Source organism: Seriola lalandi, unplaced genomic scaffold, assembly GCF_002814215.2.
Source record: "Seriola lalandi dorsalis isolate HSWRI2012SDOR001 ecotype SW California unplaced genomic scaffold, Sedor1 jcf7180002054410, whole genome shotgun sequence".
NCBI lineage: Eukaryota > Metazoa > Chordata > Actinopteri > Carangiformes > Carangidae > Seriola > Seriola lalandi.
The window spans coordinates 61,740-78,098 of record NW_019524963.1 but is presented as its reverse complement, the minus strand read 5'-3'; the positions used below and the strand labels follow the sequence as shown (position 1 = coordinate 78,098).

Here is a 16,359-nt window from a genome sequence, read left to right as displayed (position 1 = left end):
CCCAAATCCGATGTGCTTCCAGTGCACATACACTGAGAATGGACTTTTCGGTGAAGTAAGAGACGTCAAAAGATACAAAATATTATTCAAAACAGTGAATTTTTATGTCTTGAAACATTTGTGGAGGGTGACTTTAACTTTGACAAAGGATACATAAAAAGAACTGTGACGGATTAGTAACTATATCTCAAGCTAATTTCAAACTCTACAACATGACTTTTCACAATGTGTATGTGTGTGTAAACATGGCTACCCAAAAAGTAGAACACATGGTCCATATGTTTGAGACCACTGAGAACATTTCTTCATTCAACGATTCTTAGTTCTTCAGCAGCCGACGTGAGGTTTAGGATTTTGGCTTCAGGGTAAAGATTAAAGTTGAGACTAGTCTCATGTTGGGGTTAGAGGAAAACCAAACGAGGGGACACGTAGGGATTGAGTTTGTGTGTGTGAGTGTGAGGTTGAGACACCGGGCAGCAGGTTTCACCCTCAGGCCTTTTTGAACATCTGTCAGCTCAAATATCAAAGGTGGCCACTAACCTGACACATCATTCCACAAAGACGTCACCTATAGGCATCTCATTCTATACGGAGAGAATGAAAATGGCCGCTCCCAAGTATTTGAGCTGTGATTATACAACAGGCACAGACACATTGGGGCTGTGTCCTTTCATCCCAGTAAAGAATTAAAAGCATCAAAAGAGACACCAACACTGACCTTCCTACGTTTTCGTCTAATAACTACTGCATCAAACCATCTGAGAGGTAAAACAGTCTCTTTGGTAGTATCATCTATGTAAGACAAGGAAGAGACACAACAGTCCTTCAACAAACACTGGACTGAAACTCACACATTTGAAATACATTTGACTTGACTTCGGCTGGAGTTTCATAGTTTTAACTGGGACACAATAATCATCTTAATGGCTAAAGGGCTGAGATCTTGATCTGATATAATCACCAAATATAATCCTCCACCACATTCAATGAAAATGCGTGCGTAACTTTTTTAGACAGCCAGCTGACAGTCAGACTAACCAACAAGAGCATGTGTACTTTCTTTGGCAGGAATAGCTCAAGCAGTTAAATTCAATAGGTACTGGTCAGCAGTGGAAACTAACTTTTTTGAGTATTTTCTATTTCATATTTTATTATATTTCTAGTCTACTACATGCCATTTTTACAATAAAGATCCAATGAATTGTAAAAGATTAAAAACCAGTGGCTCCCAAACTCCATCTCTCTCCTGTTGGTTTTGTTACATCTGTTAGGGCGGGACAGTTCACACAGTCATACACCCAACAGAGTCCATTCAGCTTCAACCTGACTAATCCATCTTGTCAGTAGAGTAATTGGAAACACCTGTGCGGGTGTGCAGGGCCTTTTTCCACCACTGGTATTGATACAGGGAGCACACTAATATTCTTATAATAATTACAATAATAATAATTATTAATAACTTTGCAGCGTCTATTAATATGTTCATTGGTAACTTGATTAAAAGGACATAAAATACAAAAACAAACAGTTGGAAATGAACCCACAATGTTGAACATTAAAATCACTTCAGCAGCTGAGATGCATTTGAATAAGTTAATTATATTAACTACAAAAATTAAAGGTCCTTTTCCTGTGTTTTATTTAAACTGTTGATCCATTAGAAGATATATTTTCTGGTTTTAAAAACCAAAAACAATCTCAATGTAGTTTTACATCCTCTCTCAGGCTTCTCCCTGGAGCTCTAGTAACAACAGGTCAGTGAGCCAATCAGAAGAGAGGAGGCTCTGAGCCCCTCTTCTGATTGGCTGACTGTTTTCTGAGTGATCCAAAAAATATGTAGCAGATTTCACGTAAACACTCAGAGAAACCAAATCCTGCAAGGTTGGATGGTGGGTGCAGGTGGGCGGGGCTTGGGGCAGGGCTGAGAGCGGTGACTGCTTTGTTGTGACATCACAAAGTTACACAATTTTCATTAAACTTCATTAAGGGTTAAACTTCTGCATAATTGAGGGCATGGCCTCTTTGGGTGACAGGTGGGTGAGTGTGTGCTTGCCATAAACCAGCATGCACCAAAGTCTCAGCTCCACACACGCACAACCTCTTTGCCCATTTTTGAATTAGCCAGGAGTTAGGGGCAGAGTCAGGCACTGCCAAGATGGCGATGGCACAGCAGCTCCCTCTTAGCTTCAAAACTGCTCTTTAGAAACCTGAGGGTGGTGTCATAGAGGCTACTGGTTTAAATACAATCCAGCTACATCACATCCAGACGGAATCAAGCTTGAGATTTGGGTTAATGTGGGGGAATGGCCACAGATTCACACCGACACACTGTCGCTGTCCAGTGGAAACCATGTATCTCTAAATTTAATGATAATGAATCTTTCATATGAACTGGGGGAGTAAGTTTTCATGTGTGGGTTGAGAAATGTTTTGTTCTTCTCGAGCTAATTAATCATTTAAAACTCAGTTGACTTTTCTGAAAAATGCATTGTCACAAACCCGGGCTGTTGTTTCTCTTAGCTCGTGAAAAGTGGACATTTTGGAAATACAGTTTTCACAGGACAGTGTAACAGATAAAAAGCTAGGTTTTTAATTAATCTGACCAAATGAAAGATAAAAAGAAAGCTTGTACGGGAATGTGACACGGTCAGCTCTATCAGCGATCAGCAGTATCAGGATGGGCATGTTATCAGGAGGTCACTGAGGCTACCTTTTAATGTGGAAACAGAGAGAATGGAAAGAAACCGGCTGGGAGGGATACTCAGAAATGGAGAGGGGGGGGGATGTAAAGACAGAGAGAGGGAAGGGGGGAGAAAACGAGGAACATAAAGATCCAGATGGTGGATGTGAGGGAGATAAAGAAAATTGTTGAGACAGAAGTGAGGCGGATTAGCGGGTCAAAATGGACAGAAAGAGGAGAACCGAGCCGTCATATGACTGAACTGCTGGGAAGTCTGGGCCTCACCTTGAAACCACATGATCTCTATCTGCCTCACTGGGAAATGTAGGAAAGACAATAAAAACAGACGAGGAGAGAAAGTTTCATGTCGTCAGGACTACAGTTTAGATTTAGCATCGTTTACATCAAAGTAAGAGGCGGGGTCAAAGTTTAAATGAATGAATATCCTAAATGAATGTCCTGACATGTATATGTGTGAGCACTGCACTCCTCTGCACTGTGCTGTCTCTGCTCCACACGGCAGAGAGGGCCGCCTGCGCCTCGTCCACATCCTCACAGTATGTTTTGCTCTAAGCAGCCATAAGAATGTGCGGCGTATAAACACTCGGCTAAATGTGTAAACCATCCCGGAGCAGGCTGGGCTGTGGATCTGCAATCATATAGAATGAGAGGCACAGCTAGAAGGACAACTGAAGTGTGTGTGTGTGTGTGTGTGTGTGTGTGTGTGTGTGTGTGTGTGTGTGGGGGGGGGGGGCTTGCTCCTAAACACAGGCTGAACTCACCAACATCTTTCCAATCTCATCCATTTGGAATGAAACATCACAGGCCAACTCCTGCTCATACTTCTATCTAGAAGCATATTACGTCTCTTTTTGACTTCAGTACCCACAAATCCTGTAAGCTCATGTTCAACAGCTTAGCCTGTCTGAAGAGCAGCTACAAAAGCCTGAACACGGTTCAGATGCTTGACCCCCACCCTGACACCACATTTAACACAAATCTATTAGAGAAGCACTTGAGCGCCACTTGACTTTAATTACAAAACGCTTTTGAGAAGCAGAAACAACGTGCAAGTAGCATGAAGTGCTTTTGGAGCAGCAGAGTGATGGATGGGACTTGTACGACAACAACAACAACAAGAGTTACTGCCGGTGCTTCTGTCGGTGACGTGGGTCGAAACGCCAGAAATTCAAAGTTGAAATATGGCAAAAAAATATATATATTTTTCTGCAAGTTGGTGTATTGATAAAAAAAACAATATGCGCGAAGTGCAAAGGAACCTGACTTAGTGAATATCCGCTGTTATGTTCACATTATTAGTGACACCTGTACTTTTCCTAAATCAGTGTCTGCTGTGGAAAAGGCCCATTATATAAAATACACAGTTCACAATCCAAGACTCGCACTCACTCTCCCACATCATCCTTTTCCTCCTTCAGTTTTGTATATTAAGTGTTTCAAATGTCTCTTAAATAAATGTTTGACTTGTAGCCGTTTGAGCGGATGATCTGTAAGTTCACGATTTAAGATTTTCACTACATGCTCTAAACTCAAATGCAGCTTCTACGAAGCCAGAAGATAAAAGCGTTCATGATTTTGCAGATCTGCATCTTAAATCAGAGCGCCCTCGAGCCACAGGTGAACTGGTTGACAAATCGCACTTCAGCTCACCTCACCTGTAACTTAACATCTCCTACAGTCTGAGTTCTGCCAGCTGGTGACAGACCGGGTCACAGTTTGCCTGTAGGCCTCATCCACCACCTTCTGTGTGTTATAGATAGACCCTGACACGTCCAAGTTCCCATTACATTACATGCAAGTGATGGACTAAGTATGTGTGTAAGTCTGTGGCAGATTAGATTTGTTTAGGAATATGCACCATGTGAGCACTATATAAACTTTAATAATTAGCGTATCGGCCTGAATATAACCACCGGTCTTTGGAGAACGACAGTAGAGTTTGAACATATGAAACTCTTTCAGCCCGATCCTGCAGGGAGATATTCTCATTTTCGAAGCCTTAAGAGAAAAACATGAAATACTTTCATCAAGGCAAAAACTAAATTCAACCAAAACCAGCTGACATACAGTAACTTTGCAGTACTTTCGGGACCCTTCAAGGCCCCCTGGACAGTTGCCCGTGGAAATCTTACTCACTCTCACTGCTCTTGTTGAGTTGAGATGAGGTTTTTCTGGGTGTTTTGGTCTTAAAGGTTGCTGCTGCAGGTCAGACACTTCTCTCTAACATCAGTGATCTCCTCCTCTGACTGTCTCGGATTCTGTGACACGATCAAAGTGGATTTGCTATTCTGGGGAAGATTTAATTGTAAAACTTCTGGAAATGTGGAAATGTGGGCTGTAAATTGATTTACACGCAATGAAGAAGAAGAAGAAGAGGCGAAGAAATGTGAAACATCATGTGTTGACCGAACAGATTTCCAGAAAAGGGAGGTTCGAGGACGCTAGTACTTCCAGTCAGTCCCTCTGGAGGTGTCATGAACTAAAATTAATGAAACATCTGTGATGGGTTGACACCAGCGATCCACCCTTTATCTCTAAGCCTCCGGCCGCTGCTCTGATCCACTCACAATTCATCATTGACCAACATTATTTTGTTCATTTAAACGCACAATATGTCATTTTTTCTGCCGCTGTGGGTCCCTCAATCACCAATAGTCATGAAGTAGCGTGGGATCATGGGAGTTGTTGTCTTCACCACCATTAGGATTCCTTCTATGTCAGTCATTGAGGAGATTTTTGCCTCTTTAAGACAAAAGATCCACAGAGGTCTCCTCCCCTCCAACACAAACAGACCCAGTGATTTAATGTAGTAGAAACTCTGAATGAAGTGGTTCCATGTTAAAGAATCAGTGATTCTCTGAAGCTGTTCAGTGGACACAGGACGTCTTGGAGGGGCTGGGAGCCGAGCTGCTGCTCAGTTTTTCTTTCTTTTTTTTGTGATATCTCAAGATCCAGACGCCTGATGACTAAAATCCTTCATCTGGTTAAAATATCAATCAAAAACAACCAAGATCTGAAATGTGAATCTTAAAAATGTGACTTAAAACTGGATAAAAAGTCAATTTTGATGCTTCTGGAAGACGACCACAACACTGACACATGTGTACAGAAGATATGACGTCATTAACAGGCGACTAAATGACACTTTACCATGATTAAAATCACTGATGTTTCTGGTTTGAAAAGTGCTGGAGACATTTGGGAGAATGTAAGAACACAACTCAACAACATATATCACAAAGGTTTGGTCACTTTTAAATATTTTAACGTGGAAAAGTTCCATATTATAATTTTAAACCTCTAATTAGAAAGGAAAGTTAATGAAGCGTACTTTCCCATAATCCCCACCTCACAGGTAGACATATATCTTAACCTTATGAGATGTTTGTGCAGTATCATTGAACAGAATCAGTTTGTGTTAAACTGCAGTTTAAACTTCAGTCTTTATATTAGAATTTTCTACTCATTCTTATTTTCCTGCCACTTTTCCTGCCGCAACCTCGAGTCCTAAACTGCTTCCTGAACCTTGATGCTATAAGAGCGACGCTGTTTATTTGTCACCAGGCGACACATCCTGCATCACAGATAGAAGAAAGTGGGCCAACAAACAAAACAGGTAGAAGAAGGGGAGAGTGGAGCAGATAGAGGAGGGGAGGGAGAAAGCACAAAAAGGTTGGAATGCAGAACCAAAAAAGGAACAACAGGAACTCTCAGCTAGCAGTTTGTTAAACCACCTGGGAGCCATTTCGGCCCCTTTTTATGCTCATCTTCTTTATGTTCTCCCCATGAGTCCAGCCCCTAATCTGTTCACACCCCTCACTCTTTCCTTTCTCCTTTCTCCTGCAGTAAAACACAAAATGAGCCTTGTTAAACCTTCCAGCTGCACTGCACCCAGAGCTCTAACATGCACGCAACAGCCCACAGCTGTAGTAGTAAGCCTCTCTCAGGCTTTTTTTTTTTTCTTACTCAAGTGCCCATAAAGGGGACTAACAGAATGGAACTGGTCCTTCTCTCTCGCTTCCTTCGCTGCGTCCTAGTTTCCTTGTCCTGCTGTGTGCCGGAGAGGCTCTGCGTCAAATCCGCCGCTGCAACAGCTGCTTCAGCGGCCTCTGCGCGCGCGCACGCACGTACACACACACACACACATATAAGTGGACTCCAACAGCAGCAGGAAAGCATCCACTAATGGCTCAAGACGCCCACTGATGCGCGCCATTATGCAAAGCTGCCTACAGCACATGTCATGTCAGACATACAGACATCCAAGTTATTTAATCAGACTGGACACACGCGCACAGGCAGCACGAGCATTTTTGGGTTATTGGACTATTTGGCTGTAATTCCAGGATAACAAGGTGCAGAATGGATCCACACACATACATCAACACAACCCGGCCTCGTTTTTTCTTTAAACAAGTTCAAAACTTTATTACTTCAGACACATACTCTTGTTCTGGACGTTACTGGCACATGAACTATTTACACCCACTCATTCCAGATACAATTTTTTTTTTTTTCATTATCATTTGCATCTATCCAAAAAGACAAATTTGGGTAAGTTTCAGAAGTGAGAGAGGAGCTCTTCGCGCTCAGAGGCAGCCCCCCGGCTCCAGCTCCTGCGCACAGGCTATAGTCTATGTGCATACACAAACACACATGCACACATGCACACGGGCCAAGGAGTGCACAGGGCGGGAAGGAAGGTTGACTCGACGCAGAGTCCGCCTTTGTGCTGGGAGTTAACTGTGACATATCCTCTTTCACTCCCACTATAACAGCGAGCCGGGGCACAATTAGCGCGGCAGTAATCCAAAGACACAAACTGAACCACATCTGAGGGTGATTCCCGTGCGCATCGGGCCAGTTCCGCTCCTTCCAACAGGGAGCGCACGCCTTTGGAAGGAGCAAGGCTCCCGGGTGCAACTGAAAACAGCAGGAGTCTCTAATGTTTGTGTGCGTAAGCGAGCTGTGGAAAGACCCAGCCCTTTTGTCTACCTGTGCACAGAAAGAGAGAGAGAGAGCGAGAGAGAGAGGCAGGAGAAGTGAGTTTCTCCGCGCTGCTTTGCCTTGAGGCAGCGCACGGCGTGTGTTCAACTTGCCAAAGCTCAAGTTTAGAGGAAGAAATAAGTCCCTGAATACATCACGCACCACCCGTGTTGTACCAAAATCAAACATTTAATCCGCCGCACATAAAACCAATTTAGACCCGACTACGGTGCCAAATTCAGTTTTCCAAAACTTTTTCAAGCTATTCGTGCAAACTGTAACTCCAGCAACTCCGTGTTCATCACAGCATTTGATGCACGTCAAGTACAACTTTGTGAGTTTTTGTCACCTTGAACATGTTGAACAGTTTGGCTCATTCTCTGTCACTCCTTCGTGCCAGAGTCCTCAACAACCGAATAGTTCCTCGGCGAGAAAAAAAAAAGCCCCATGAAGCAGCAAATACAAACAAACAAAGGTGTTCCTACCGTAATAAAGGTAACCATAGCATCGGCGGGTTAGTATCCAACAGAGTCGACATGAAGGTGATTAATTTTTAGACAGAATGGCGAAAACTTCCCACTTTCTGAGGGCTGCCGCCTGCCTGTGCGCCACACTGGTTCTGTGTGGAGAGGATCAGGGTGTGCGTAATGCTCTCTCTCCCTCTCCCTCTCCCTCTCTCTCTCTCTCTCTCTCTCTCTCTCTCTCTCTCTCTCTCTCTCTGGACAACATAATCTACGCGGCTCTTTCTGTTACAGGACAGATGGCTCTTGGCGCATGTTACTGCAAAGACCTGCATGCATGCTGCCACTGGCTGTCAGCGGAGCAAGCCTGCTGACATGAATTAGGACATCGAATTAGGAGCGCGTGTGTGCGTGTGCGCGCGTGACTAATGCAACCTTACATCTTTATGGTCTTTTTGAAGTCCTGGCTGACATTTGGTAGAGACTGAACGTTTAAGTCAAAGAGGTCTGTTGTTTCTTTTAAAGATAAAAAAAAAAAAAAACCTTAAGTCATTAGCAGGTTTAAAATTAATAGGAATGTGATCATCACTAATGATTACACAAGGATATCATTGGAGCAAAGAAGAAAAAAAAGCTTGTAGTAGATACAGACGGTAAAAGTCAATGCAACATTCCTAAAAAGGAACATTTATAATGATGAAAAGTTACAGACTGACCACCAGACATGTTTTATAGCTTATAAAAATACTCTGCTTTTAGTGATAAATTTGTGTCAGATGTTTTTTCCACAAAAATGTTCAATTACCTTATCAAAGATTCCTAAAATTCAATCTTCTCCCTGTCCTGCACCGAAAGGTCCAAACTCCAGGAATATGCATGCGCTGCTTGTTTTAAACTACTGGACACAAAATGTCTTCATCTTCACTGCGAAACTCCATCCTCAGTGTGTGTTAGCAGCAGCCTTTAACTTTCCACAAAACACTTGTTCAAGTAGCTTATTGGTCCAGGATTAGCATCCAAGCCAGTTGTGATGTTTCGAATTATGCTCACATCTTAAACTGACTCACTTTAAAGCGTAATTAATATTTCATTTTTTTTGTGGTTATTGAGCCAATCAGAGGAGAGGAGGCTCTAAATCTCTCCTATGAAACCAAAGTTGCATTGTTGGATGGTGGGTCCAGGTGGGCGGGGCTTGGGGCATGGCTGAGAGAGGTGACTGCTTTAGTGTAACATCACAATGTCACAGAAGTCTTAACGGCTGGTTTTAAGACTCAGTTTCTGAATACAGGCTGTGTGCATTTCTCTGTGGACTGAGGCTTTGATACTTTCACAGTATTAATATAGAACCTAGACCTGCTTTATAATCAAAAATGACATGGAAATGTACTTTTATACAATATGGGACCTTTAACCAAAGCTCGGCAGCAGAGGCGGTAGACAATAAAACACTAATGTAAATACATTTTTGAAGTCATGTGGGTCAGTTTGCAAGGCAATGACAAAGATCTATTTTGTCATTTAGGCAGGAGGAGTTGTTGTGTATGTTATTCTAACCATTCCCCTCAAATGGATTATTTTGGACAGCAATAACAAAATTGTGTTATTGCCTATTGTTTTGTTTGGATGTGAAGATTTGCTGCAATAACCCATCTGACTAGGCCCATCTTTCCCCTTTGTGCACACACTAAATGTTTAATTCGTTGGAGGTGTCCATTTGGACAAACTCTTCTTCTATTTTCGTGTCTGAGCAGATTTCTCAGCCCAAGACATCAAAACAGATTTGGCAGCATCTGTTAGCTGCACATCTGCTCCTGCCTCTTGTCAATTTCAACAACACATCTGGTAAAGATATAAATGTTTTCCCCACTGGCCAATGTACGGAGGCAAGATCTGTCTTGACCTGGACAGGTGGGTGGATTGATATTAAACTTCAAACGTAGAAGGTTAAGTGGCTGGCAGCCAAGACCTGCAATCGGGCTGTGTGCTAAAACTCTGCCAATCAAATATTTGCTAAGTTAAGTTGAAACCCCAATCATGAAGGCAGATTTCTACACAACCAACAGAGGCTCTGCCTGAGATGCTAAACCCAAGAAAGTCTCGCTTCAATGGCAAATTCAAAAAATGTTAAATAGACCCTTTGGAGCTTATGACCACTAGTGGTGCTACAGAGCCACGTTTTGATGGGAACTCAATCTGATTTGTATCTTGAGGTTTAATAGCACACACCTGAAGACACATATGTACAATCACAATTTTAACACATTTGTGCCAATGGTTTCGCACAGGTCCTCTGATCCACAGGTGTTTATATACAGAAATGTCACAAAGAAAGGATTAAGTCAAAACTCGGAGCATCTCTGAAGATATTTTTCCAACTTGAACAGCTTCAATTAAACACAAGGCATTTTCCAACCAGTAGATCACAATAGCTGCCCAACAAATACAGAATTAATTCAAAACTTTTACTCTCTGTACCACTGCAACAGAGGAAACTCCATCTTAAATATAACGTCTGGGAAGTGTGAAATCAAACTAGAAACAGTGAATGAGAGAAAGAAAAACACAAATTAAAAGAAGCATCACACATTTCTCATTTCAGCACCACATCACAGAGGAGCAGCAATATTATTTCTCACATGACTTTACTGTTCTGCTCATTCTCCTGACTTACAGTGGCTCATAGCCGCTCCTGCCCAGGGTGATATGATAGAAGCAGTTAGTAATACTTATTATTAAGTATGGCAGTACATTGTGTTTTTATCTGTTTTCAGAAATACTCTTTCCAAAGAATATATTCACTAAGCACAAATTTTCCTTCCTCAACCATTAAACTAATATTTCCTGACACATTCAGTAGCCTTGCTCTTGCATGATGCCTGTGTGTCGTTCCAAAAATATCTAATCTTTCAACCGATATTCCAAGTTCAGATGGAAAAAATGTTTTGCTTTGCAGCTGAGCTCATTTAGATCTGAAGTCTTAATACTACACTAAACTATTCTTTTCTGTCTTCACCCTAGTACAATTGGGGAGAAGAAAGATTAGCAAACCTTAAAATTTCATGCTAGGCCAGGAAACTTTTAAGACCCCATTAGTCACTTTTTTCACAACAAATCTATCAAGTTTTGGACAAACTTTAAAACTTTTCCCACCTGAAGAAAGTCACCAATCTTTTTTAGTGACTGTGATCTCAAAATGATTCAACTCAACTATTTAAGTTGTATTTTTTCTAAAGGTACAGAACGTTTACCATAATTAGTTTATTCCAGTGTCTGGACCCTCTCTATAGACCAGACATACTCAACAGGCAGAGCCCAGTCTGGATTCAGACTGTTTAATCTGGACTGGGAACAAAGTTTCCTAGTTAACTGCCCCCACTATAGGCATGTTTTATATGTAGGTAGTTCGGTAGTTCTCTCTATAGGTACTTCAGTAGGTAAGTAGTTCAGTCTATAGGTAGATACGTAGGCAGGTAGTTTCATAGGAAGGTAGTTTGGTAGGTCGGTAGGTAAGCAGGTAGGTAGGTAGTTCGATATATAGATAGTTTGGCTGGTAGGTAGGTAGAATAGGTAAAATAGTACTCTCTTAATTGAATAGTACTCTCTTAAACTGTAGTGTTATAGCAGCCACTTCACATAAATCACAAAAACAATGAGGTAGGTGATGGACAAATACAATTAAAGGTTAAATTATTTACAACAACAACACAGACTAAGTACAGTACTAAATAAATGAAGAAAAATAAAAACAGAATAGTGACTAAAGGTAGAACCATAATAACTATGTGTTGAATATACATTGTATAATGATAATATCCTAAAATACACTGTAAATCAGTGCATGTCAAAAAAAAAAGAGCTGTACATTAAGGTGCAATATGGTCCATGGATGAAGAATAATTTGCATAATGCAATATGGTAAAAGTATACACAGACAGTATTGAAGAGACTAGAAACAAAGAAACATTGCATGTTGTTTTCATTTGTCGCTGAAGGTTATAAAATGAGGACTACACTGTATTTTTTTCCCCCCTCTATGACTAAGCATTAGTCATACATCATAAGAGGTCCCTTAATACCAGCCTTTCATTCAGCATCATCACTATAAAGGACGTGTTCAATTTTTAATCAGCACAATGGCAACACACATCTCCTGCATATCCCTCGGGCTCCCCATGTGACGTGACAACTGTGTAATTATTACCCTGGACCGCAGCGAAATCATCAAATATGTAAGGAGCAAGGGAGAAGGGGGGAAGTTTTAGAGGAGAGCGATGGATGAAGAGGCGGAGGACAAGAAAAGAAAAGGAGTCAGCTGAGAGAGGGGAGGGTGACGACCAGGAGGAGACGCCGGAAAAGATGGAGAGGACGGTAAGAGATCTGAAACAAAGAGTTGAGGGGAGATGTGGGGGTGCAGAGGGAGGAAAGATAGTGAAGGAAGGAGAGAGAGAAGTGAGAGGAGAAACAGATTAAAGAGCTCTGATAAACCCACCTGATACCCGTCCAGACAAGGTTGGGGACTACCTACTATTTGTTCGGTAGGTAAGTGATAGTTGATGAAGGGCAAAACAGGGTAGTAGCCAGGCGGCCAAAAACATGACTTCAAATAAATGCTAATGTGTGTCCAAATCTGCTGTACAAATATGCAATTGTTTACTATCAATGTAATATGATGATATGTCGCTGTTATGTTTACAGCCTGTTTCTGCTGCCCCTAAGTGGCCTACGTTTGTGGATTTGCAGGCAATAAGTGAGAAACAGTGCACTTTTATATCTGTTCTAGTATTATTATTCCTATGTCCTTCAGCAGCTTTCACTACCACCTGAATCTCTGCAGAGTTTGGTTCTTTTTGCTCCATTGTGTTCTTATTGTCATGTAATATATTTTGGCTTCACCGTTTAATAATAATTTAGTTCTGAATAATATCAGAGGAAAACAGGTGTAACTACAACAAAAATGTAGAAGCCACCTTCAGTTTCATCTCCTTTGTTTTTATTGATCACTATCAGTGGTCATACAGTGATGGCAGCAGTATTGCCAACTTAGCATCATTATTGCTAGATTTAACAACTTTTCAATCACAATCTAGAGACTTTTTGGATAAACCATATGAGCTCCTTTTCAGTGAGTCACCAGTACTGCCCTTTGAACAAAGGCACATGTCTCTGTCTACTCTGCTCAGTGACTCCACCTCTCAGGCGGAGCAGCTGGAAGTGACTGCTGGTTAACATGTAGTCTGAACAGGCCACGCTTCAGTCACAACAGAAACAGAAAAACATGTAAATGAGAACGGCTTTATTGAGAATCCAGCTGTATTAAAATACGTTATATGTTAACACAGAGAGGAGGGGAGAAGCAAACAAATAAAGGGCTGAAACTGGCTGAAACTACGCTGCATGCAAATACGACATGATGTCATGAATATGCTAATTAGCCTATAATGTCATCTAGCAACATTTAGCGACTTTTCAAGCCAGCTTTTGCATTTTTTCCATTGAACGCTGTTGTCAACACTGGTGTATTCATTAGCCGCTAAGCTAGCGAGTGTATGGGATGCTAACTGCTTAGCCAAGTTGATAATTGAGCATTGATAGCACAGGCTAACAGGCTAACAGAACTTTTTTGAAGTTTGTGTGTGTGACTTGTAGCTGAGTGAACCATGGGCAACTGTGAATATTGAGGGCAATTGTAAGAAAAATTTTTAGCAATTGATTTCCCAAATACACCTCTTCCAGTAACGCTGCTATGGTAGCTATTACAAACCTAAAGCTAATGGTCAAGTGTGGTTTTATACAGGATGATGAGCAGGATTAGCTCATCACGCCAAATCATATTTGATTGTATGACTTCATGTAGAGAAACAGAAGACATGCATCTGCCCTCATTACTTTTCCCACATCATCAGTACCACCACTCCCTCTCGCACACCCAATGCATCAATCTGACTTTTTATCCTACTATTGATCGATATGTTTTACCTAAAATGAAGCAGAAGATCATTTAGCTAAGTTCATTGACCACATGTTTTTTAGGCTTTTAGAAATGTTTAGAAAAGGCTAAAAGGCTTTAATAAAGGTTTTAATAAAGGCTACAGTCAGTGCAATTACATACATGTCTTCACCAAATCCCTTTACCTGTACGTGGCCCTGTCTTTTTGCCCTGTCCAGAACTGATCTTGGATTTTTGCTCCAGTTGCTGGAGCACTGTTAAAGACGTAATATTCCAACCCATGCAAAACAACCTTCTGAGAGAATTACAGAATATGTCTAAATTTCATGTTAGAAAAACTATATGGAGTGAATCTTGGATAATGTTAGCTAACCACAGTTAGTGTCAGCACTCACAGTGAAGGCCTCCCACTGCCTTCACATTAGCACATTCAGGAAGTAGCAAAGTATTCGTGATACCTTTATACAAGTTAACCACTGTGGACCAGCACCACCTATTCCTCAGTTCGAACCTGACCTAGTTCTAATGTGTTTACCCAGTGGAGATTTACCCATAACTAAATTACAACGGGTTGCTCCACAGTAACTGTTTCTTACATAAGCTTTACCCCTAGTAACTACCAAATGTACTGCATAGCTACTGAACCAATTTGCCTGCTACAGCATAACATATGGCCAGCCGTGAGGGACTAGACAGGCAAATTAAAAATGGACGACATATTCGCTGTCAGTGGATAATATGATGACATGGATATTTCCACCCGTTACAATGAGGATTATGGATCTTCTGCCAGCTGACTTAAAGCGCCCAACAGATCGTAACGGTGCACTTTAACCAAGTCGACAAGTTTGAATTGCACTTCAGTATTTTGCCTGGTTTGATGGAGACACAATTGAAGTTCACAAGAGATCTGCGAGTAGAGCCATTAGGTGACTGGCTCCTGCACTACAAAGACAAGTTGGTGACTATGTCCAGCTGCCATCGGGAACAAGGCACCCCCTTGTCACACACAGATTTTTTGAAGTGGCTGAAAAACTAAGTGTGGAAAAATAATTTCCTCATTCTACATTTATCATCAAAACTATAAATGAGTCCTTTCTATTTAATTACATAATTCATTTCTAAAGGGCTGATTAAAATATAAAACACATGATTAACATGAAGGACTAGTTTAATGTAAAAAAAAAAAAAAAAAGAGGTAAAAAAAAGAGAATGTCAGCGATGCAGCAGATTTGCACTGTGTGGCACTTGCCTGCCAGTTGCTGTCCAAGGTCCTGAAGTAAGTGAGTTCAAAGCGATTACCAAACATTTTTAAAAGAGACATGTTTTAAAGAAAAAAAAAGGTTAATGTAAAAATAATCTGATAGAAATAGTGACCAAATTTTTGTGGATTTGTAGTTTATCTGTTGTTGACACTTTTGTTGCAATGTTCTTCTTTATTTCCAAATGTAGTCTTTACTCTAATGCATCCACTATAAACACTTTGATTTGTCCAGCTGAATGAAGTCACTCCCATTGTTAATGAAAAACATTCATTATATTGACAGACACTGCAATGGATCCTGACAGGGTAGCAGTTGTACCATGTGGTAGCATGTTGTGTTGTTATTCACAATATGGCCATGTTGTGTAATTGAAAGTTCACTTTGAGGAGGAACAGGAACAGGATGAGGATGAGCCAGTCTATAGGAGGGTCTATAGCCAACAGGAGCAACCATTTGCATAAAGATATAATGAATCAGACATAAGGAATCAATCTACAGTAAGGATTGTCAATAGAAACAAACATGTTGCAATCTATATTTTCAATGTTAAAAAATTATATGTATATTGTTTCGTACAATTTGTACAAACGCTGGAAACAATATACTTTGAATAAACCCATCATATGAATCATTTAACAGAATTTACTCTGATTTATTACCCTCTGTCTAAGTTTTATTAAATGTGCAGACAAGTGGCTTCAGTTCCTCTCGTACTGTCATGATTAAGAAAACCCTGCCTGTGGAAGGGGCGCTCTAAGTGTGCGACCCGGCAGTCTACCCATTCTTAAATCTACTGTGTTCTTACTGTTTCCTTTAGTTGCTTTTTACAGCTGATGTACTTTACTCTATTCAATCTTTATATGGATGGGTTAGATTGTAGAAATGAATTGCCTGTCTGGGATTTATAAAGTATTCTGAATCTGAATCTGAATCTGAATCTGAATCTGAATGATTTCAAGGTTGAGTTTATTATTTCTTTATGCCTCAAATCTTTCTTCT

At 40.9% G+C, this 16,359-nt stretch overlaps 1 protein-coding gene across 1 annotated transcript in view; it reads right to left on the bottom strand.

Moving 5' to 3' along the window:
• The window catches only part of ntf3 (neurotrophin 3), a 40,878-nt gene extending 32,570 nt beyond the window's left edge, over positions 1-8,308 (bottom strand). Inside the window, exon 1 of the mRNA XM_023409966.2 lies at positions 8,173-8,308. Coding sequence (XP_023265734.1) covers positions 8,173-8,190 — 18 coding nt within the window. The 5' untranslated portion in view covers positions 8,191-8,308. The remainder of the gene's footprint in view (positions 1-8,172) is intronic.
• Positions 8,309-16,359: the final 8,051 nt, after the last annotated feature.